Source organism: Thermobia domestica, chromosome 1 (genome assembly GCF_964235325.1).
Source record: "Thermobia domestica chromosome 1, izTheDome1.hap1.1, whole genome shotgun sequence".
Lineage (NCBI taxonomy): Eukaryota > Metazoa > Arthropoda > Insecta > Zygentoma > Lepismatidae > Thermobia > Thermobia domestica.
In genome coordinates this window covers 121,686,757-121,712,799 of record NC_137454.1, presented here as the reverse complement: position 1 = coordinate 121,712,799, position 26,043 = coordinate 121,686,757, and the positions used below count along the sequence as shown (strand labels likewise).

The window sequence follows — 26,043 nt, the reverse complement described above, 5'->3', positions numbered from 1 at the left end:
CGTGCCACCCGATTCCGCGGATGAATAGGAGTGTACTGTACCTCAAACAAAAGCTTAAATTATTTTCATTTTCATTTAACGTTTATAAATATTAACTTAATAACAAAAGCCTTATCTTATGCAAAAAGCAATAAATAATTGTGAACCTGGATGTAATAGTGGTCTAACCAACAATAATTTAAAAACGGGAAAGGCAGGCTTTTTCCGTTCCATTCTGAGAACTATTTTTAGAGAAGTCAGTCCATATGAAATTATCTAATGTTCGAGTCCAGGTGAAGGATAATTTCTCTCGGTTGCAAATCTAGTATTGGTTCGGATCCCATTTTAAGCTTAGGTCCCGTCCTTCATAATCCAGCTGTTGCATAAGAACGTTAAGTGTAAATAAACTTATTTCTATCCATATATAATCTAAATAAATAAAGCACACATATTTAAAGAAATATAAAAGAGTTTTGCTTGCCGTATTGCTGAATGTTAGCACCGTCTCGCATTGGTGCTGTTAGAATTTATATTATGAGTTTGTTTAGTTTACTTTATTCATTCACTCTACTTTAAATGGGTACAATTCCGTATCCTAAAACTTATTGTCAAGATTGGTGAAACATTATGACAACATAATTCGATTATCTTAATAATAATAATAATAATGATAAATTTTCCTTTATCATTATAAAATCAAATAAGTCTATACTTTTAAATGTGCTTGTATGCATTAGGTTTGATTTTTACTGCCTTATATTTATATTTCTGTACTCAACTAATTCAGCCTTCATAATTTTTCTATCAAATGTAAAATTTTCTTTTACAGGTAACGGAATTGGGACGCATAGCGAGCCATTATTATTGCACACATGATACAATGTCTACTTACAATCAGCTACTAAAACCAACACTCAGTGAAATAGAGTTATTCCGGTAAGTAAATCTTGGCTAGAAAGTTTTAAGCATCAACTGATACTCATGTCTCATGAAATTATGGTGCCGAAAAGTTCTTTAATTTAACAAAAGAAACCCTGACCAAAGCTTTAAACCCACTATTTTTTAAACTATAATATGTAATGGTTTCGGATATCTAACATATCCTTCCTCAGACACTATAGAACATAAATGAAAATACAGACATATATATAGTCATTGTTATGAACTTTTTTTTTTTAATTCATTTAACTTTCTTGAAGCTTTGGTCAGTGTTTCTTTTGTTAAAATAATCAATCCAAAGCCATGAATAGTCTTGCTATATTCTGTAATTTAGTAGTTCAAACCAAATATAAAACAAATAGATATATTTAGGCGTAATAAGTCAGAGTATGCAGCTGACGGATGCTGTTTAAGAAAATGAAAGGTTGCTTTATTGCGTCATTGCGTTGTAAAAACTTACTCTTTATCTTCCTATTTTTTAACTGCTTATCTTCTTCCAACGGCGTATTTTCATGACAGATCAACTATTAAATTTATTAATCTATTAAAGGCATTAAGATATAATATTCTCACTTCAGTAATGAAATGAACTTACCTATTTTTGTATATATTGTTTTTCAGTCATCTGTGGAGTGCTTTTTAACTAAACATAAATACATCTACAAATAACAATATAAAGAAAATGTATGCAGCATTTCTCTATTTTATTAAACAAATTCAATGCTGTAATTTGTTTGTTCCAGATAGAAAGATCCTTTCCAGCACAAGCTATGTGAGATGTGCTCATATATGTCAAAATAAGGCTTTGAACCGCATGAACCCCACACCGGTTTACCTGCATTAAAGGAGAGTCGAGCTCTGAATATTATAAATGTATATTGCACAGTCTTCGTTAAAGATAATTAGAGTAATAAAACTTACAATAAGTCCCAGGTTCGATTCCCGGTGAGGGACTCGGTCAAAAAAAGTGTTAAAAGCTTTTTTTGCAGCCATCCTGAATGAGATTTACCTGGGTTTTCCTTATTTACACCAGGCAAATGCCGGGATGGTAACGAACATAATGGTCCCAGGCCGCTTCCTTCCTTCCCTTTCCCCTAATAGTGTGCTCGCTGAGGGACGTCATCCCCCATACGTGACGGGCTAAATGGCCATAGATGCCGAAAGCCCAGAAATCTAATTCCTAATCCTAATTCTAAAACTTAAAATAAGTTTTGAATTTCACTAAATATTTTAATATGAATTCACGTTTATGCACTTTTTTCATCACGTTTTTTGTGTTCAGTGCAACAATTTGAAATAAGTGCAAAGGTATTAATTTGCGTAAAAACTAAAACAAATGATAAAACTTTGAACGAGGTTTTATTTGTGATCTTAATGCTTGATACCTTATCAAGGTAAATCCAATGATGCAGTGTCTTCAGAATATATTCCCTGTTGGGAGTTTTCGTCCTACGCTTGTATATTCTACCAGATTTTATATCTGTAGATACATTTAAAATGTAGAGAGAGAGATAGCTTTTTTGTATGTAGTCTGTTTACACTTTTCCGCGGAAACAAATGAAGCATGAAAGGTGTCCTTTAGTAGGAAAGTGTAGGACACTTCCGTGCGTATTATTATTATTTTCCCATTCAGTTAGTCTGTGAATGAGTGAATAAGCGTTTCTCACTTTTCACTTGCACAAGCAGATTTTCACTTGCCACGAAGTGATGGAACAACTTGAACAGCGGCATTAGATTGAATTTTGCCAAAAGCGTGGTGACACCTTATGGAAATCATTCGAAAGATTCATTAGGCTTACAGCGACTATGACAGTAGGCTTCAGTAACACTTCTTCACGTAATTTACAACAACTACGGAAACCATAGCAACGTTTTCTTTTATTTCAATTATACCAGTCATCTAGAACTAGTAATTAACTCAAAATACGTATCGTAAACATTTCTTACGGTTGTAAGAAACACAATTGCTTTAGTTAACGTCAGGCAATGTTAACATAAAATAATTCTGTGTAATTTTTATTTTCCAGAGTATTTTCTCTCTCAGGAGAGTTCAAAAATATAACAGTACGTGAAGAGGAGAAATTAGAATTACAGAAATTAATGGAAAGAGTTCCCATTCCCATTAAGGTAAGTCAGATCTTAATATAAACTTTAAAATCAAGCTCACTAGTTGCATGAAAACATTTCGTGAAAGTTTTTTTGATCAACTATTTTTAAACCATGGCACAATGTGAAGCCCATAGTGCTCAAAGAAACGAGTTATTTAATTTATATTTATATATCACATATTAGTGCTCTTGTAGTCCAGTTGGTGGTGAGCATGATCAACAGGGCGGGCTGGTAGTCGTATTTTGATGTGACCCAGCATTGTGATACCTATCTGAATGAAAGAGATTGAAATTCTGGTCCAGAAAGGCGAAGTATAGGCTCTGGGAGTCGATCTTCTGCCTAGATATTACTTATGTATTAATTGTGTGTCGTATCGCTGCAGAAATTTCAGTGTAGTTTAGATTACACTAATTTAGAATGTCTTTGCAATGTAGGTTTCAGAAATCGTGCAACAATTTGTATTTTATCTTAATTAATTTGAAGTTACCACATCCATACCCAGTGGGAACTTATATGTTTTGGTTTCCACTTTAAGCTGTAGACCCACATACAATATAACCTCGGTACGGAGAAGGGGTGGTAAATTCAAAATCAAGGAAAACAGATTAAATGTGTAAGTAAAAAATAATCAAAAAATAAAGTGTTAAAATCAATATGAGCCCTTCAAATACAGAACTGGTCTTTCCATAAGTGGTCTTTAAGAAAACAAGAAAAGCTCCTATAGTGCAAAGTATGGATTTGGCAAATATTGCGTTTTTCAGTCTTTTCAAATTATCTGGCAACGAAATTATAGAAGCTTTCATTAACTCGAATATCATCAATATCAATATCATCATAGTACATGGTTATCGTACGCGCCTTTGGCGCTGGAGGTCCAGGTTCGATTGTCAGTGAGAGTTTAGATAGTTCGTATCCCACGTTAAGCTGTACGTCGACATATCACCCAGCCTTGTGCTGAACGGAACGCTAAACTTCAAATCAATCAATAACCCAATTGAATTCAGGACCGAGACTAGGTGAAACGTCTGGGATTTCGTATTAATTTGAAATTTCTTTTCTTAGAAGTATGCTCAAGTATAAAAAGAATCCTTCGGACATTTTATAAATTGGGTTGGACCTTAGTTACAATTGAACAACAACAACAAAAACAAAACAACATCATCAATATCATCTTCTACTACTACTACTACTACTACTAACTACTACTACTACTACTACTACTACTACTACTACTACTACTACTACTACTACTACTACTACTACTACTACTACTACTACTACTACTACTACTACTACTACTACTACTACTACTACTACTACTACTACTACTACTACTATACTACTACTACTACTACTACTACTACTACTACTACTACTACTACTACTACTACTACTACTACTACTACTACTACTACTACTACTACTACTACTACTACTATTATTATTATTATTATTATTATTATTATTATTATTATTATTATTATTATTATTATTATTATTATACCAAAACCGGAAATGGATCAAATTTACTATTACTTCAATTTCAATACTAATTTCTTTAAAGCAAAACAGGTAAGAAATATCGCGATGATTTTTTTTCAGTCGATTCAGCGTCACAAAAATATATGCTACATATTCTCCTTAACTCTCTATATAAACCGAAAATGGTTCATATTAACTTCTACTGTTTCATCCTTTATCCCCATAGAACAGAAATGGTAATAGCGACGGGCGGTTTTTGTAGTCTGTTTAGAGTTTCAAGAGAACATTTTATCCTAATGCGCAACACACTACCGAAACCACAAGTGGTTGAAATTTAGTAGTACTTCCTTTTTCAAGTTTGATTTTCATAGAGTAAAAACTATAAGCGATATCGAGAAGCTTTTTTTTTTCTTTTCTTCAATCGATTCAACGTCCCAAGAATAGGTTCTATTTGCTTCCGTAACCCTCTGTTCTAACCAGGAGTGGTGTAAATTAACTATTTCCGGTTTCAAAATGTATCGCCAAGAACCAAAATAGTAAGGATAGCGAGTACGCGTAATAGCTTTTTGGTATGGATCGCTTTCTAGGAATAGATTCTATTGCAACCAGTAGTTATAGATGTACTACTTCAAGTTTGAGTAGTGAATTCCCATAGTTTGGAAATCTACCATACTTCCACTACAACGAAACTCACTTGTTCTGTTGTTGATGTTATTATTATTTGAGACATTGTGGAAGTTAGATCGAAATATGCTTACTGATGTAATAAATAGTAGTGTAACTTGCAGATGTTTTAAGGGAACTTAAATATACTTTTTAGTCGATGAAGGACTCTTGCCAACCAGATAAATGGTGTGGTGATGCGTGGCCAGTATATCGACCGTAAGCTGTTATTTGTGAATTTCTTGACCCATACGTAATCACCAAACAACATCGAAACTTTGATTTGACATTCTAAGATGCAATAAATAATTCAGTAGTTACTAGATGTATAAAAGAAGTATTACGTCAGAACTTTTTTAAAAAAAAAAAAATCGAAGAGTGAAAATTTGACGTAAAACGAGATCCACTTAATTTCATTTCTGTGTTCTCCCTTGATATTATATTTCCAATCATTCCTGTTTCACTTCCTATTGTTGGTATTTTTCTTTTGTTTTATTGCCAAATTATCTATAATAGACGTTCCCGGTAATATTAATGCAATAATGAGAACAAGCTTAAAATTATAAACTTGAATACAAAGCTACTACTATTTTGTCGCATCTGCATCCCTGAATCCATTTCGTATTCAGGGATTGAAGAAGCCCCTGAATATGTTAATGTGTAATATTTTTATTTCCTGGGCAGTGTTGATTCTGTGATTTATCATATTGAATTATGTGACCCCAAAGTTTATCTAACATGTTACTATCCTGTTCTAGTTCTAGATTCTAGTTCTTGGTTCTAATAAAATATGACACGTACGTAATTTCAGTTTGTGAAGCCATATGTTACGAAAATGAATACGTTTTAAAGCTTTTAGAATCATTCATCAGTTATAATAATGATTCATTTGTGTGTTTGTATTTGTTTTAGGAAAGTATAGAGGAACCTAGTGCCAAAGTAAATGTCCTTCTTCAAGCTTATATATCCCAATTAAAACTGGAAGGATTTGCTCTCATGTCAGACATGGTATACGTTACTCAATCAGCTGCTCGTTTAATGAGAGCAATATTTGAAATTGGTAAGTACTGTTCACTAGAAAAGGGAAAATATCTAAATCAAACCCATATATAAATGAAAGTAACCGTTATAAAACCTGTATACAAATATGAAAATTACATAAAGTATATAAAGCAGATATATGATAGTACATAAATCTGATAAAGATTGTTGCCTTAAAAGTTTATACAATAAGAAATGATTAAAATTGCTGCTTTTAAAGATGAAAAGTAATTGGAATACAGAATCTTCAACAAGAACAGAGTTCGTAGTACAACGTAAGAGTTTATTTTAGAGATGTGCACTCTAGAACATATTTCAGTAATTATGTGTACAAGCATTTCCTGTCTATTTTGTTGTGGAAGTTGATATATTTTCGTTATTTTTTTTCTTTTAGTTACATATTTCACAGTTTTCTAACATGAAACTACTTCACAACCAAATAAATTCCAGTTGGTACGAAAACTCAGTAATTTAATAATAAATTATTATCTTTATAGTTTTGTTCCGAGGTTGGGCGCAGTTAGCTGACAAAGCTCTTTCTCTGTGTAAAATGGTGGATCGACGTATGTGGCAATCAATGTCTCCATTACGGCAGTTCAGGAAGATGCCCGAAGAGGTTGTGAAGAAAATTGAAAAGAAGAACTTTCCATGGGAAAGGTTAGTTCTCTCTTTATTCATTTATTTATCTTTTCAAATGTTAGAGGTTGTTTCCTATTTATCTCGCCCGCTAGATGATGCTCGTGTAATCGTCAACAATTAGTACTACGTTTTGCAATATTTTGGTAACACATTTTAAACGCGTCCTTTTCGACGCTTCTACAACCGTAAATCACGATGAATTATGGTGTAAATTGACTTCAAGATATTCTTCTCTATGTACCCAGATTCATCCCAGTGTACAGCTCAACCTTGCTGTATGGCTCGTAGTAGAATGGAAGTTCGTTGCTACAGGAATTGCATCACTTCTTGCCTTTCCTAGCTCTTTTAGCACACGTGCAATGCCATTCCTTGACATGGTAAATCTATAATGAGCTCCTTCGTGGCTTTTGGCGTGGGAGACCCGGGTTCGATTCCCGGCGTGAGTTCATGTGGTTCGGACCTCACGTTAAGCTGTAGATCTATAACTTATATATCCTAACAACCAGTGATGTCATTTACTTCACTCTAGATGGCGCTGTTACTACTTGTAAAAGATTGTCATTATAAATCTGAAACAACTTTGTTAATGTAATTCGTTATTATATTATTAGTTAAATCAGAAGTAATTTGTAAGATAACCTGATTTTGTACTTAAAAAAAAAAAAAAAAAAAAAAAAAAAAAAAAAAGAATAATTGATTTTTAACCTTATTACTAGCTTTCGGCAAGCTGGGAGCTTCGCCTCCAGACCACGGTGTTTTCACGGCCTACGGCCTCGCACCGATTGTTATTATTATTTTTTTTTTTAAATACCATTTGTACTAGTTAAAACACTTTTTCATTTGTTCTCTAGTTATAGATGTTTTACAATGGCCGTGAATTTAAAACAAGGAGGTGTACCGGTAAAAAAAAATGATTAAAACAAGACTTGTAGTTCTGTCTCTTAATTAAAAGTGTACAAGGATTAATAAACACTTCTCATTTTTCCTCTAGTATCACTACTAAGGAAGTTACAGACCCTTTTATATTTTCAAACAGGCACCATGTTAAATCAAGATGGCAGAAGTAGTAGCTGAAAACAAATGAAACCAACTACTCTACCAAGCAAATGCATATGCCATATATATATATATAGGATCATTTATCTTGATACGCCCTTGTAATTTTAAATTTAATAGATAGAAAACACTAGAATTCCGTATCTTGCAGATGTCGTCAGAGAGACAATGTGAAACGAAAACATACTATCTCACACCTATTATGCAATGTTGCAATTAAGGATAGTACAGTATCACAAATATCGAAAAACAATCAAATTTTGGAGATTTTTACAATAGTAATAAGTAACACTACTTAGGGCGGGGAGATTTGCTGTGGCGAAAATAACCTCTGGTTTTTAGTAAAATACTAGGTATTTGCCCCCGAGGTATTTTTGCGAAAACCCGGGGTTTTTCAGTGAAGAGATTTGCTCATTATCAACCGTGGGGTGAAATACCCAGGGTTTTTCTTGAAATCCACCAACTTGCTGTACATGTGACTGAAAAGTATTATTTTTCCTGTCTGTCTATTCGAATAGAACCCAGCGAACGTTTCTTGCTTTCCTGTGAGCAGGTTATATCTTTCTTCTGCAGTGTTTTTAGGATTTGGAGTTGAGTTGAGTTGATTTTGAGTTTAACGTCCCGTTCAGCAGCGAGGCTATATGAGACGTGGACCTACTGATTAACGTGGAAACCGAACCACATGAGCTCCCGCCGGGAATCGAACCCGGGTCTCCCACGCCAAAGGCGCGTACGCTAACCGCTTAGCCACGGAGGAGCTCCTTTTAGGATTTGGAATAGGCGTTAACGTGTAGCTTGTACAGCGGGGGACACTTCTAAATGGTACAGCCATATGAGATTTACGGCTAAGGTGTACCATTTAGAAGTGTCCCCCGCTGTACAAGCATAACCACCGTCAGTTATTAATAATCCAGGAAGGTTTCTTTCTTTGGCTATGACTCTCAGGGAACAGTTCCTCCAAACTGTTGAATCATGGATGGAGCCAGGCCAACGTGCAACGATATTTAATATTTTCATATTAGAATCACAAATTAGCAGTGTATTGATACTATGTACTCCTTTCCTGTTTCTGTACAACTCTGCAGTTGGACCAGAGGGTGACAGAATTGGAATATGCGTGCAATCAATTGCTCAAAATGCACCAAGGAATTGTGAGTCCTCATAGAACTTCAGTTTCACTGCAGGCACTTCTGTTCCTGCAGGCATTTTTATAAACTGAGGCCTTCTTCTAGCTATAATTCCAACTACACTGTGAAATATTTTTCCTGCAGTTGTGCGATGCACATTTACCAAATCACCACCAACTCATTGAAAAGTGTCTGTGCGGAGAATGCGTAATGTAATCAATACCTGTAAATCTGCGGAGCAGTCATGCTTACGTACTGGTTTGTGTAGATCATCTTCAATAAAATACATTAATGCTCGGAAAGTTTCTTTGGTATAGCCAAAACGATCTCCAAATTCTTCATTACTGTAGACTGCCAAAGGATCTACTCTGCTACGTATTGTATAATTTCTTTGGTGTGGCTGGTTCTCAATAACATCACCCACGTAATCGATGTGGTCTATTTCGTCCAGGTTGATTACAGAAAATTATTCCGTCTGAAAAAACACTCCTACCAGTAGGATAAATTTCCCCCAGTAAAGTGTTAGGTATTTAAACCTTGGGTTTTTTCACTGTAGACCAAATATCTCCATTTTAAAAACCCAGAGATATTTAACTCTCCAGACGAAAAACCACTGGTGTTTTGCTGGTGTTTTTTTTACCAAAACCAAGGGGGCAAAAAACTCGGGTTTTCTTGACACACACCAGCCAAATCTCTCCAACTTTAAAAACCTAAATGAGAAAACCCAGGGGATTTGAAAACCACTAAGAAAATCTCCCCGCTCTTAGTGTCGAATACTACACTCATCATATTACGTATTTCAAACAAGTAGAAACAAAGTTATAAGGAATTGAAAATTTGACTTCTTTTGAAGGAGTTTATTTCGAAAGAGTGTGTAAATAAGTATCACATCCAATTACGTCGATGATTTTAAATAAACATAATGATCATAATTCAGTTTACAGCAATTTGATATATCATTCCGAAGATACGGATTTGATATATTACTTAAAGTAGTCTGGGAAAATTTAAAGATATTTTGATTTACTTTGCTTCTATAACATGACAACAATACTTTTTGGCATATATAATTACAAGTTTTCGGAATTACATAATTTTAAGCAGTGGTGCAAACTTTAATAGCTTTTACCATATCTCTAGAACGGTTTACGGTATCACGGGATTATCTCTAGAACGGTTTACGGTACGGTTGCTGTAAACGGATTATAATCTTCACATCCATTGAAAAGCATCTATGAAATTGCATAAGGTACTTATCTAAGCATTTTTTCGAAATAAATGCTTTCAAAAAATACAATTTTTTCAATCAATTTGTATCTGTGTTTCTATTCATTCAAAATCTGTCATATTATAATGATAGTATTATATAATAAAGTACTTTGGATGTACATTGCCCCGTTCGTCTCACTTACGTAATTACACTATAGTGACCACTAAGATTTTGATGTATGTGATACTGGAGCGTCCTTAGTTTGCAACACTGAATAGTAAATCTGACGTGAGATTTTGTTTATCATGTAGATTTGAAATATCCAATAAAGAGACCTAAAGTCATTTACAAGAATACACCTTTATGTTGGGTTGGTAACACTGTTAACGTGCTGGTATCACTGAGTATACCAAACAATGTCCTCCGACTGATATTTGCATAGCAAAATTTCAGCGTTTTTTTTATCTATTAGTTAAAAAGTTACAAGTTCGAATTAAGATAAATGATCTGTCCTATATACATATAATTCTCCCTAATTCCCTTGTATACTAGAAACCTAACATTTCGAACTTTTCTTGTTGGTTACACCGCAAACCCCAAAACTTTGCAAAATTTAAAGATACTTCAGCCGCTGGAAGTACTTATACATTTTGGTGTGTGGAAATAATTCCGTTTAAAATACATGAGATCAAAATTTAAAAACCCCATAGAACTCCCTAAAAACAATTTTTTTTTTTGAACAATTATCTTTGTTAGTTTTAAAACCCTATGAGCATGCCAAAGTTGAGTTTCTGTTCTAATTAGAAGCATCTAAACTTTGAGGTTTTTCATTGAAAAATAACTTCATTTAAATAACGTGAGAATTTTTTTCTTCTTCCCCTTAGATCCCCTAAAAACTAAAGATATTCACTTTTGAAAATTTGTTTATCCCGGAAGACTACAAACGTGCCAAATTTGATCATTGTAGTCCTACCGAAAGTGACTAATGATTTTATGATGTAGAAGGTATCCCATTTAAGTAATATGGGGAAGATTTTGCCTTTTCCATGAAGCCCCAATAAAGTTGGAAAGTTTTATTTTTGGTGATTTACGTAGATAATCCTATCAAAAACCTACAGTTATACCTAATTTCAAGTTTTTATTCCAATTACCTAAAACGTAAGATTTTATGTCCAAAAAACGCCCATTTAATTGTGTTTTATACCCTGAAAATGTAAAATATATACTTTTAACAGTTTTCTTGTTGTTTTCTGTCCTAGAACTATAAATATGAAAAATTTCGATTTTCCACATAAACCAGAAGAATTTTATGTCAGTTTCTGTTGCTTATATTGATTTCATCCTATATTATTACTAGAGACCGGATGTTTAGGCACTAAAAACCTAGAAAATAAGCAGGCAAATAGGCACTTAAAATGTAAAAAACTAGGCAGTAAAATAGGCACTAAAATGTAACTCGAAATAATGGAGATAAATAGTAAATATGATTAAAAATAGATTCAAGTCACAGATAATGTTCGATGAATATAGAAACATACCTGTTTGTTAATGTCTTCTTTTACTTTACGGTATATATATTGTAATGTACTATGTATTTGTGTCTACAAACACCTAATATATATATATATATATATATATATATATATATATATATATATATTTGGTCTAGGAATTAATTCGTGCGGTTGGTACGCACACATTGAAGCTGTAGTACAAACACAAAATACATAAATACCTTAAGAAAAATATTGTCCATCGCTAGCCACCACTTTCACCCATCTGTCAGGCAATGTACGGATTCCGTGGCGAAAGAAGTCCTCATCCTTGGAAGCGATCCAGTCAGAGACCCATGTTTCGATATCTTCTGAAGAAGTAAACCGCTGTCCAATCAAATCGTTGTTCATGCAATCGAATAAGTAGTAGTCCGAAGGAGCAACGTCTGGTGAATACGGCGGGTGGGGTAAAACTTCCCATCCGACATTTTCTAAATAGGTTTTGACCGGTTTTGCGACATGTGGGCGAGCGTTATCATGTTGAACAATAAGTTTATCATGTCTGTTCTCCCATTCTGGTCGTGTTCTGGCCAGAGCTTGCTTCAAACGCATTAATTGTCGTCGATAACGTTCTCCATTCATAGTTTCACCCGGTTGCAGCAGCTCATAGTACACCACACCTTTCATATCCCACCATATGCACAGCATAACCTTTGCACAGTGAATATCTCGTTTTGGTTGTGATGGACCTGGTTCACCTGGTTTCACCCAGGCCTTTTTTCGTTTAGGGTTCTCGTAATGGATCCACTTCTCATCACCCGTAATAATTCGATGCAGAAACCCCTTTCTGCTCTGTCGTTGAAGCAGCAATTCGCAAATGGTTTTTCGTCTTTCAACGTCTCTGTCTTTCAATTCATGTGGAACCCAATGTGACATCTTTTGAATCATTCCCATGGCTTTCAAGCGTTTGGAGACTGTTGTTTGATCAACGCCTAATGCTGCTGCAAGTTGTTCCTGCGTTTGACACGAATCCTGCTCGAGCAATGCTGTCAATTCTTCGTCTTGAAATTTTTTTGGCTGTCCAGCTCGCTCTTGGTCTGCCAAGCCGAAATCACCACTTCTAAACCGTGCAAACCACTTCTGACACGTTCGCTCAGCTAGAGCATGGTCACCATACACTTCCACCAAAATACGATGACTTTCAGTCGCACTTTTCTGCATGTTAAAGTAATGCAGCAGGACACCCCGCAAAAACACTTTATCAGGCACAAATTGCGCCATGTTCACTTAACTACAAACTGGTGTTGTTGACGCTTTAATCCACTGCCCTATACTACGAACGATACGCGATGACAGGGGTTTGCAACACATGTGTGGATACACGGAACTGTGGGACGCTCCGTTCGTTGCGCCATCTCTTGTCCACCCGCACGAATTAATTCCTAGACCAAATATATAATATGTGTGTGTGTGTGTGTGTGTGTGTGTGTGTGTGTGTGTGTGTGTGTGTGTTATAGGCTATATAGGCTATATCTTCCTAATGAAGGCTTATTTTGAAGAAAATGCATAGAATAGGCAACATTAGGCACTCAGACAATTATTTAGGCAGTAACGGACGATATAGGCAAAATAGGCAAAATAAAATGGGCTTAAATCGTAACTATAACTCACCATATAAACTTTAAAACGCTATTTTTGATCATATCTTTAATATTAAAGAATAGGCATTTTGCCTAACATCCGGTCTCTAATTATTACAATTTGAGTAAAAGGTAGTAGATATCATTTTTTAAAATCCATGCGGGCACGTAAAGCATTTTCTTTCTAGATGAAAGAAACATGTTGTTGCCTATTTCCTGCAATTATTTAATTTCAGCAAGGGCGAATCGTGTAAAATTATCATTTTAAAGTAACTGTTTTATTTTATTTTATTTTATTTTTTCATATTCTGATTAATGCTTTTTTTTTTTTTTTCAGATTATATGACTTAGGACCAAACGAAATCGGTGAATTGATTCGAGTTCCAAAGCTTGGAAAGACAATTCACAAATATGTTCATCAGTTTCCTAAGTTGGAGCTCTCTACACATATCCAGCCAATAACAAGGTGAGTTAATTATTTGTAATGAAATTATAAAGAGCTTTAGACTAATTTAAGAGCCACCCATGTAGTGAAGCAGCTACATAATAAATAAAAGCAAAGAATACTGTATGTTCATTATATTTGTATTGAGAAGATATCAATGAAAGGATATTCCACTTAAGCTAACGTTTGAATTTCTTGTTCGTTTGCATTACTAACTATTCGGTATATTGCAAGCATTAAGGTGAATTAAGAGTAAAATAGTAGTATAACTTGAACTCTGGTATAGGATTTTATACAACTTACAACTAACATAAAAATCAAAACTGGAAATGAAATTTATTGGGAATAACTGCGAAAAAATGTTACTTTCCTTAAATTCCTGTACTAACCTTTTTTTTGCATAGTTAGTATATTACCTTTATTCGCCGAGTGATGCCCGCAGTAAAATGAACGATATTAATAGTGAGAAAAACACAAAATTTAATTTACAGTTTGTTGTGAGATTCGAACCAGAGGTCATCTCCCTTAGAAGCGAACTCGGGACTTACGCATGGAAATGAAGGTTGGTTATTCACTGTACTTCCCAGGATTCCTTGTTTAACAATCAGTATTTCGAATCATATTTTATTTATTTATTTATTTATTTATTCTTAGAAAAGTCAACAGAATCGAGATCTCACTGTATTTTTAACGTAGTGGAACTTAATGTAGATATTAGCTTCTGCGGGCATGAATGACAGTTAATAATTTTGGTTTGATATACAGGACTACTTACCAAGTTTTCTACATCCTTTATATGGCTGTTCTTTTCCGTACTCTCTTCTGAAGCGTGTTACATGCTATAAGAGACGAACATTTCGTATATTGTAACACAAAAAAACTTTTCTTGCTTTACTTCCATTTTGGACAGGTACTCAACTCATGCTGCCACCTGGAATACACAATACAAACTTAGTGAGTTTGCGGTTATTTCCATATATTTCTCATGTTTGTATGTGTAATACTTTTGAAAGTGTGGCCTTTTGGAAACGAATGAATCATTTATAGTAACCCTGTATATTTCTCTTTCCGTTCAAGTGTAGTTATGGTGCACTGTAGATTTAAGTAATGTAAATTTCATGCTAAATTTTGTACTTACTGAAATGTGGAAATTACACAATTTATAACGGACATGATACGTGACAGCATAATTTCTTCATTATTCGTGTAACATTTAAAGACTAAGAAGAAAGTAGTTAGTGTTTATTACTCTTATTTCTGAATATTTCTGTTTGTTTCAGATCGACCTTACGTGTGGAATTGACAATAACGCCAGACTTTCAGTGGGATGAAAAGTTGCATGGAGCTTCAGAAGCCTTTTGGATTCTCGTAGAAGATGTGGACTCAGAAGTTATTCTTCATCATGAATATTTTCTCTTGAAATCAAAGTTTTGTCAAGATGAACATTTGGTCAAGTTTTTTGTACCTGTTTTCGAACCATTACCACCACAATATTTCTTAAGGTATTTCCTTTAAATAAAATAATTGAAGATCTGTAGATTATAGTTGCAGTTTTAGACTACTAGTAATAACTATGCAAAATTAGGTCAAGCTGGACACTACTATTGATTCCAAATTCACATAAAATGGAAGTGATATCAAAGTAAAATCTTGTAACTTATGGTTCAGTTTTACTTTAGATAGAAAATAGGATTAATATCTAGAACGTAGTGTTCTAATTCGTCCAAACCTTATGAATGTTACAGCTGAATTAATTCGATTATAATGCGTATTTGCAAAAGCAAAATGTGTTAAAAACGTTAACGAGTTTATGTTAGTCGTACATGCTTGTAGTTCAATTAAAAAAAACTGTGCATAAAGTTCATTGGATCTTACAAGACATATGATTAGATACAAGGTAAGTAACTGTCATACTTGTTTAATATTTATTTATATACTTCATTCGTTGTAATTGATATTGTGTAGTATTAACTGATGTTGATCAGTCTAAATTTTACGTTAACGTTATAGAGTTCTCTAAATTTTGCTTTAAATAAACTCAGTGATAGTGGTACAGTCAATTTATTACATCTCTTTTATAGGATTGTATCTGACAGATGGATAGGCGCAGAGACACAACTGCCAGTTTCATTCCGTCATCTAATACTGCCTGAGAAGAATTTGCCCCCAACTGAATTGTTAGATCTCCAGCCTCTGCCCGTAAGTAGTTGTTTTGTGTAATTCTTATATTTCAGCATTATCTTCTATTAGTGGCGTAGTGCACAGAGCATTCAATCATCTACTGAGAATCATAAAGAGTAGAGTAATACGTTTTCACTTTTACTGTCAGGGAATCTGTCAACATGATATCAATTCCTACCCTTCAAATTTGAACGGGGGTTGTTAATGAAAACGGAACCGAGGGTTCCGGTCCCGGAACCTAAATAAACGCTTTTAGTTCGGTATGCTTCGGAAAGAGAAGCGAAATACATTTCGACGTATCAGTTCTTTTCGCGGAATTGAAAATCATAATTCAGTGTATTTGAGAAGAGAACCGTTTGTAAACATACTTAACTCAAGGTCGTGACAAACTGTAAAGGGTGTTAAGCTGTGAAATGGCAACTTGAGAGAACTACCTACAGCGGTTTGTTACAAAACTTTCTGTGATCTCTGCAATTTTGGTTTAGGTACCGAGTTCGCACTTCTTTTTAAAGGAAAATCGGTTTCGAAATCGAAACCCAATTACACCTATTGATTCCATTACCGTTATCAACTCTGGTTTGAATTGCGGAGTAATAAATCAAAGGTTGAAGATTATATAGGAAACGTAGTTGATGATAAATCCTCTTCGCACAAGTAACTTAAGTTTTCAGTGTAAAATACGAGAAAATAATAAAAATATTATTACATAACACTAAAGAAGGCACACTATAAGCACTTTCACTAAACCCTACATCAGATATGGAGGGGAGAAAGTAGAAAGAAAAGAGAAAAATAAAGATAAGTAAAGTTGTGATGTGTCCAATTGGGTACCACCGTATTCTTTGTGTTGCTGCATTAATTTAAATGATAAACCTAGTTTGTCAATTTATCAGGTATTCTAGTACCCTGTTATTTAGTAATAGCAAACCACTGACAGTGGTCTATTACTAAAATATATACACAGAAATTTAACTAATTCTTGTCTAGCCAAAAGCAACAGGATATGGGTTAATGTTTTCATTAGGATTTACAAATTAATACCATTAGATGGAAATCATAAAATAGGGAATTGTATACAAATCAGAAATAGCTAATGGATTTAACGAAGACAAGCTACATGAAAGCTCAAGTTTTTTGGATAGCAAAGAAGCAGTTGTGAAACAGTTGATAACATAACATGAATCGGTCTTCTGATTTCCGAAAATATCTCATAGATTCACACACATATTTAAGAAGTATTATCTAAAACTAGCCCTGAAACCAGTTGCTTTAAAAAAATAAAATGAAAGTCGTTTAACTACTTAGAAATTTAATGACGATAATTTTTGCACGTACCTTTGTTGCGTTTAGTGAGGTTAAATCTGCACAGCTTTGGTAGTTCTTACCAGTGCCTTTTTAACAGAGCTGGGTTATTCACAACACATCTTGTCTCTTTTATATATATATATATATATATATATATATATATATATATATGTATATAATTGCACTTTTGTGCAGTCAGGTAATTCTTTGGGTCTCTTGTTTGCAACATAGTGTCAGTGTGGTTTAGTTAGCCTCTTTGTGGGTATTTTAATTCTATCCTGAAACGCAAATCGCCATGAAGTTGAATTAGTATATAATAGGATATCCAATTAAAGCCTTATGCACATGGAGTGAGTAATCTGATCTAAACTACCGTTTATCGGGAAAAATAATTAATTTTTCGTATAATCCTTTCAGGTAACAACTGCTAAATTTACACTTGCTGATTTTAGGATTTATGTATAACATATCTTTTGTTTTTATAGGTGACAGCTTTAAGAAATACTGCATTTGAATCATTGTACCAGGACAAGTTTCCGCAGTTTAATCCTATTCAAACTCAAGTGTTCAACGCTGTCTACAATTCTGATGACAATGTTTTCATTGGAGCACCGACTGGTTCAGGTTCGTAGCCTTTACTCATAGTTCTAATATTACGAAAAAACTCCCAGTGGTTGAAATAGTCATCGAGTATCGCGAAGCAACGGACGAGTAAATTCTGGTATAGAAAGTCGGAAATAGTGGCGATAGGAGCCTGTATTCTGATCTCATAAGTGATATTAACAAGCCGTTTGGTTGGCATAAAAGCTTATGAAGCACCAGAGAATTTTTATGGAAAAAAAATCTCATTTCAGGAAGTAGATTCAAGGAGATTTTTCGCACTACCCGCTTCGAAAGTGCAGTCTATCCTCGGTATGGGAGATGATGATTTAAATGGCTGTCATTGAATGAGTTAAATATTGCTAATACAGGAATACCTTGTATAATGTGGTTTTTATTCGAGTAGACTATTTGGTTGTAATACGACTATTAGCAATGCTAGTGAAATCTGCAAATAATTCCACCACTAATAAGTATATCTGTTCCGTAAGAATACGTCTATCCTTCCAATAACATGCACCTATAATACTACTACCTTAATGCAATGTCTAGCAAAACTCTTAACAAAACAAACTATCACTTAATAACCGCTAAATCTATCTAATTCATTATTCTAATATTAATCTTATCATTCATCGACGATCCTTATTTACGTAAGATAAATATCGATGAATACATCTTCCATTACTATTATCCAATACCCTATTCATGTACTTACATATCTCTGTAACTGTTTAAGGTTATCCGTTTTCACATAATCCACATTAATCATAATCCCACTTTTTCTTCTCTGTCTAGCATCTCTTTATTGTTACCTTTCTTCGCAACCTACTAAATCTTTTAAATTAATTACTCGATCACCATCTACAAATTATTTTCCGATTTATTGTTAGAATAGGGAAATTAGATTAATGTATATCAAGTTATCTAAAAAGTATTGAGTCTTTGGAGATCAAAATTGAGAATACGTTTATTGTGATTTACAAATAGCATTATGAGACTACATATGCGTCATTTTGTTTAATAATCTTCTGTCATTTTTTTAAGGCATCATCATAGTCCCGTTGTTATAGTACTTCTTTGGTTTCTGGTCAAAAAATTGACATGTGGTTTTCACAGGCTTCTTTTGAAACTAGCATAACACGATTCAGGAAATTCTACAGAAGCGGAAACAAATGATAATCTAATGGTGCCACTTCTGGGTTATAAGGTGAATATATTAAAATCTCCCAGCCAAGTTCTCTGTTTGTGATGGGGCGTTAAAGATGTATATGGTCTGACGTTGTCAAAGTGGACAGTCAAAGTACTCAGCTGTTCTATTGACTATTCCGGCCGTTTCTTTTGAATTCCTAGGTGCACTCGCGCTAACTGTCGATAGTATAGGTCCGAATCTATCGTTGTTCCCGGTGGCAGCAGCTCATGATGTACGATGCCCTTCTAGTTCCACTAAACGAACAGTATAATCTTCCTGGATGTCAGTATGGGCTTTGCCACAAACTGGAGCATCTCCTCGTTTCGACCACGATCTCTTTCGCTCATTATTACCATTTCACTTCTCATCATTCGTATTCACGGGAATTTTCTGCATTTGTATTATTATTATTATTATTATTATTATTATTATTATTATTATTATTATTATTATTATTATTATTATTATTAATATATTTTTAAAGTTGTTATCCTAAATTTTTGTGATGAACAAATGCAATTTAAACCCATTTCAAGTAGGCCTCGAACCTCTTGGTTTTGTATAAGCTAACATTTCTTCAAACTACTTAACTGTGTTATTTAACGTATTCCTGTACAAGCTAGGACAAACATAAACAAACCTAATTTTGTTTCTAACAAAATAGATATTCATTTTTAGTTATAGTTTCGTACTATATTTGCAATACTATCTATTTCATAAACCGTATAACGCTTTAATTCAGAAATTAAATTATTATCTATGTAATTCTTGAGTTCAAAGTTTGTTGTATGGGAAGAGGTGTTTTTTAATTGCACGTAAAAGTTAAGATATGAATTCTGAAAACTTTTAGAAGTACGAAAATATTTTACTTAATGCAGTCCTCTTCTACCACATGGCTGTCGAGGATTTCCAGAGAGCTCAGATCCTTCATTCTTTCCCATGGAATGTCGTGTCCCTTGGAAATCTATTCTATACCCCTTTTCCAAGTTTGTCTTGGCCTACCCCTTGGTCTTTTCTTTCCTAACTTTCCCGATCTTACTCACCACATTTGTTTTGGAAACCTTTCTTCTTTCATCCTGATGATATACCCGAACAATCGAAATTGAGCATGTTCAATATGCAACTGTATTGGTGTAACTTTCACTGTTTGCCTGGTGGTTCGATTTCTAATTCTTTTTTTTTTTTTTTTTTTTTTTTCTGCCACTCTTCTCAAAAATTTCATTTTTGTTACCTGTAGTTTTTGTTTCTGTCTTTCACTTCGTACCCATGATTCACACACACCTATACATAAATGTAGGGACGTGTCCTGGTCAGTAGACTGTTATTTTGTTTCCTGGCTTATTTCTTTCTTTCTTTAAGAATCCTCTGATAATGATACTATAATGCCTGCCTATATTTCTTATTCTGCAGTTCAGTTCTTCTTTTGTCTTTCAGTTTTTGTTAATGACAACTCCCCAGATTTTTGAATTTGTTGACTTGTAATAAATAACTTTTCTCCCTTTAGGAATATTATGCATGGTTTATTTGTCCTTCTGGTGCTCATTGCTTTCGTCTTGCTTTGTTTATCTTCGTATTTCGTTTACTCAGTTCGTGGTTGATTATATCCAAATTTCTTTGTCAATTAGCTTGTAAAATTGCAAAAATAACTGTCATCTGCCTGTAGTTCCGTCATTTTTATGGGTTTGAGGTTCCAGTTACCTACTTGGGCTTTCCTAGCTTTCCACTATATTTTTTTGGACAGTGTCGTACATTAAGATTATAAAAAAGGTATGGCGATATCATTTTTATCAGCTCTCTGTTAACCTTCTTTTCCTTCAGGGTTTCCACAGTTCTTTCCATGGGACTTTGTCAAAAGCCTTTTCCAGATCTGTAAAGCACATGTATACATCTTGATTGTATTCTAGCTTCTTTTCCATGATCTGCTGTGAAGCAAAAATATTGTTTTGACTTCTCTTCCTGGTCGAAATCCACTCTTGCATTCTTCTAGGTTACTTTCGATTTCTTGCCTTAGTCTAGTTCCCAGTATTCGTAAGTATAATTTCCCTTGAATACTTAGCAGCGATATTCCTCTACGGTTTTTGTATTCCCTATTATCTCCTTTCTGAAAGATCGGAATTAAAATGGCTATTTTTTCAGTCTTTAATACGTTTCTCTTTTGCCATGTCTTCTGCATAATCTGTAGGACTATCTTCTGATTTCCTTCCGCCATCCTTCGCATTTTCACTTTCTGCATTGCCCTTGTTCTTCTTTTGTACTGTTTCGATCCTTCGTGTCTGACACTTCTTATGAGTCTGTTGTCTCTTCTTGTTGTTGGTGGTGATCGGCTTGTAGCAATTCTTGAAAATAATTCTAAGTTCTTTCACTTTTCCATTATTGCTTCTGGTTTTGTCAGTAATATATCTTCATTGTCTTTTCTTTTATGAATTTTAAATGACATTCTGTTTCTTTCCTCATATTTTTTTGAACTTGAATTCCTTTGTAGTTTTTCCATTTGTCTGCCAGATTCTTCCCATTGTTTTCTTAGCTTCTCTGATCTTTATTTTAACTTTGTCTCCTATAAGCTTCAAAATTTGTAAAGTTCCCACTGTTAGATATTCTTCCATTCCACTTTCTTCTTCTCTATCTCGGCCTTAATTTCGAGTGTGTGCCAAGCTTTTTCCAATTCTGTGTCGACTATCATCTGAAATCGTTTTCTCTTAGTTTCATCTTTTAGTTTGTAGCTTGTGATTTGCGTCTCAGTTTTCGTATCGGTTCTATTTTGCTTTGTTTTCGCTTTCTTTTACTGTCCCCGAAAGTAGCATGTCTAAAGCTACTAGTTCATGGTCGCTGTCTATTTCGGGATCTTGTTTAACTCACACGTCTTACACGTATTTCTTCATGTTTCTTGAGATTATCATGTAATTTATGATTATTTTTTTTTATTATTTATTTATTTATAGTTTCTCTTGAGTTTGAGTCTTTATTTTGAATAGTTCTTTGTAGTATTTCGTGGAACTCTTCCTTTTTCTCTGCTATATCATCTTCGGCCGGATCATACCCAATTACTAATGTCAAGTATGTATTCTGTTCTTGTTTCTTGTGGAATATGCGTGCTGCTCCTGCTCTTGCTCCACTGTATAACAACAAAGTTGTCCATTTGTACTACCACTGATCTCTTCTTTTTTTGTTTCTGTCAGAGTAGGTATTTCACTTTATTTCGTGGCTAATTCCCCCTTTTTTCTTCTTCTTCTTTGAGACCTCACATTCTATATACCAGTAAATACTGAATCTTAACCTCACCAATTCACTGTAATTTTGATCCGTCCGACTTGCTCTCCCCTATTTCTTGAGGGATTCGAGTGAGCAGGGGTTTGGCCTACCGTACTCTAGTATGGTGAAGGGACTGCTTTCCGTGTGTGCACATACGCATCGAAAGCGTAGTTCTTCTTGGCTGGTCTTAAATTTTGTGCTTTCATTTCTTTTTCTTTTAATTTTACTTGGAGCTTGTTTATCCTCACTCCAACCCTTATCCTTTTATAACTGGCGTGAGACCGGCTATGACTGAGTTAAGTACGGAAATACCAGTATTTAATTTATTATTTATTTATTAATGTAAGATATTGCATTGAACTAAAATCTAAATTACTTATACCAGTGCTATTACCTAACTGAAACAGTTGGTGTATCGAGGTAGCTTAATAATAGTATTATTGATTGCTTACTCTTTTCTGTCTTTCTTTTTAGGTAAAACCACCATAGCTGAGTTTGCCATTTTGAGATTATTGTCTCAGAACGCAGATGGTCGATGTGTCTATCTTGTGTCACGAGAACCTTTAGCAGAACTTATATTCTCCGAGTGGCATCAGAAATTCGGACTAACTCTGGGAAAGAAAGTGGTGCTTCTCACAGGAGAGACAGGAACTGATCTGAAACTTCTAGCCAAAGGTCAGATCATCATCACGACGGCTGAGAAATGGGATGTTCTGTCTAGACGATGGAAGCAGAGAAAGAATGTTCAGAATATTCAGTTATTTATTGTAGATGAACTTCAGCTTATTGGCGGAGAAGATGGACCAGTATTGGAAGTTGTGTGTTCCAGAATGCGGTATATTTCGTCACAAATAGAACGTCAAATAAGAATAGTGGCTCTGTCAGCATCTTTAGCCGACGCACGGGACGTTGCTCAGTGGTTAGGGTGCAATGCAAATGCGACATTTAACTTCCATCCTAGTGTTAGACCCATTCCATTAGAACTTCATATTCAAGGATTTAATATTACTCATAATGGTTCTCGTCTAATAGCTATGGCTAAACCTGTATACAATGCTATTCTCAAACACAGTCCTCATAAGCCAGCGATTGTGTTCGTACCTTCACGTAAGCAAGCCCGATTAACAGCGATTGACTTACTAACGTTCGCAGCTGCTGAGGGCCAGCCGAGTAGATTTTTCCACGCTGAAGAAGACGACATTCGCCCGTTCCTCAATCGAATGACAGACGAAACGTTAAAGGAGACATTATCACAAGGTGTAGCATACCTACACGAAGGTCTCACTTCCGGTGATCATCGTCTAGTGGAACAGTTATTTGATTCCGGTGCTGTTCAAGTTGCAGTGGTGACATGTAGCCTGTGCTGGGGAATCAGCATTTCAGCTCATCTTGTGGTAATCATGGACACTCAGTTTTATAATGGTAAAATCCATGCCTATGAAGATTATCCAATCACTGATGTGCTACAGATGGTTGGTCGAGCGAATCGACCGTTGGAAGACGATGATGCTAAATGTGTGTTGATGTGTCAGAGCTCAAAAAAGGATTTCTTCAAGAAGTTCCTCAATGAGTCTTTACCTGTTGAGGCAAGTTATCAAATAATAATAATAATAATATAAATGTCTTACTATCTTTATCTTCGAGTGAACCTAATTTGGATTATTAAACGAAAACTACCAAAGACTACTTTTAGCACGTTGATTGCCATATGTATGGAATTTCATATACACGGCTATCCCGTGCAACGCCGCGTGTATTATTTTCCATACACAAATAATATAGGTCACTTCTGTCACATTTGTTTTATGTGTGTGTCCAGTTACATACATGTGATGTAGAAGTCAAAATTTAATGTCCACGCCGCGTGCATGCAAAGCCATACACAGAGGAAATCATACATTTATGCGCCTAAAACAAAGACGAAAACAAAATATCACTGACAAATTGTTGCCAGTGGCGCAACGGTAAACAGATATGGTGGCAGTCAAGGTGTTAAAGTTTCGTTGTTTTATCTAAACCACCAAACTTTCGATCCAGCTCGTGGGTTTTCGGTGCGATGCTTTTCTCGAAGTTTTAGATCATATTACTATAATTGAGTTCTTATTAGTTCGCTGTAATTACATGCTAAGATATAGTGAGATGTCCTCATCAGTGTTCAATAGCTGTATACAATCGTTTGTATTGTTAAATTGCATAAAATGTATACAAGGTATCTCAAAAGTCCCCTAACATAGAGTAACTGTTATTATCAGAGCTACAACAAAATATAAGAGGAGAAACCGTCTCCAAATATGATGTTTTCAATCTAAAGTAAAGGAACTTTTAAAATCGGACCAGCTGTTTGGGCTGTACATTTTTTTAGGGGCCTATGTTAAATGAAAATGCAACGTTGCCATTTACCTGGACCCACAACATAAGTGAATGAAGCTACTGTCTTTTACACTAACGTGTCGATGGCCAGCCCCCAAAGCTAGATGAAGTCGCTGAATGCATTGTTCTGGTGTTAAACTGCATTAGAAATCATGAAAAGTCATTGCCCGAAACTCCTGGTCTATTCTTCCGAATGTCATTTCTTAACACTAGCGCCACTTAACTAAGTTGTAGTTTGCAGAAACTTTTCCAGCAGTTCTCGTGTGTGGGAGGAGGGGGTAGCGGTAATACCATCAGTAAATTACTTAATGTCATAATAGGATGCATATTAATAATAAAAGTTCAAATTGTATTAACTGAATCATAATTGTGTTGGGACCTGAAAAAGCTAGATTTAATCTAAAAGGGAAAGTTACTTTTCATAATATGGGTTTGCTTAGTGATTACAGGAGCAGCTTATAATGTTTGCAGCAGCCAGCTTTCAAACAAGCTGAAAAACATACTATGAGATTTTTTTCTAGTTCTTACAGTAGAGGATTGTAATATTTTATTTGTTTATACTAAGAAAGAAAAATTACTGTTTCATTCAATGAGGTATTTCGGAGAATAATTTTATATTTATAATAACTCATTCAGATTGGATGTTTTTCATCTCTTGTTGTTACTTATTATTATATTTTTAAAATAAAAAAGTAGAACATTTCCTGTGTAGCAAAAATGCATAACAAATTAAAATTGTTGGAATCATTTCCATATTCTCCTTCCAGTCCACCTTCTGAGACTTTCATTTCGATTATTTTTTTGTGTTTGTAGAGTCATCTTGACCATCGCTTGCACGACCATTTCAATGCGGAAATTGTAACAAAAACAATTGAGAATAAACAGGATGCAGTGGATTATCTCACATGGACCTTTTTGTATCGACGTCTCACTCAGAATCCCAACTACTACAATCTCCAGGGAGTATCTCATCGCCATCTTTCAGATCACCTGTCCGAATTAGTAGAGAACACTCTTAATGACCTGGAACAGTCCAAGGTAAGTGGTTATTATTATTATTATTATTAAGTATTCTGCCTTTTCGCAGGTCCTAGGACTAATGTTTTTTAAGGTTTGGACCTGGAAATGTTTCTTCCATGTTTCTGAAACTTGAGCTTCCTCTTTTAACTCCCAGTATTGACTTCTATTTTTCAAATCATCCATTATTTGTGTTCTTCTTGCTATTCCTCGCTTTCCTTTCATCTTTCCTGTTATGGCGGAATGAAGAAGACAATTTCTTCGTAAGATGCGTCCAATCCAATTAGCCTTCCTACGAAGGATGCT

At 34.6% G+C, this 26,043-nt stretch overlaps 1 protein-coding gene across 3 annotated transcripts in view; it reads left to right on the top strand.

The window, feature by feature from the left end:
• Nucleotides 1–26,043, top strand: part of Brr2 (U5 small nuclear ribonucleoprotein l(3)72Ab) — an 88,913-nt gene that overhangs the window by 50,206 nt on the left and 12,664 nt on the right. For all 3 annotated transcript variants that reach the window (XM_081762820.1, XM_081762836.1, XM_081762827.1), the window contains exons 19-28: nt 809–915; nt 2,946–3,045; nt 6,085–6,232; nt 6,711–6,870; nt 13,716–13,844; nt 15,104–15,325; nt 15,905–16,022; nt 17,795–17,933; nt 22,825–23,936; nt 25,534–25,758. In XM_081762820.1, the coding sequence (XP_081618946.1) occupies nt 809–915; nt 2,946–3,045; nt 6,085–6,232; nt 6,711–6,870; nt 13,716–13,844; nt 15,104–15,325; nt 15,905–16,022; nt 17,795–17,933; nt 22,825–23,936; nt 25,534–25,758 (2,460 nt within the window). The remainder of the gene's footprint in view (nt 1–808; nt 916–2,945; nt 3,046–6,084; nt 6,233–6,710; nt 6,871–13,715; nt 13,845–15,103; nt 15,326–15,904; nt 16,023–17,794; nt 17,934–22,824; nt 23,937–25,533; nt 25,759–26,043) is intronic.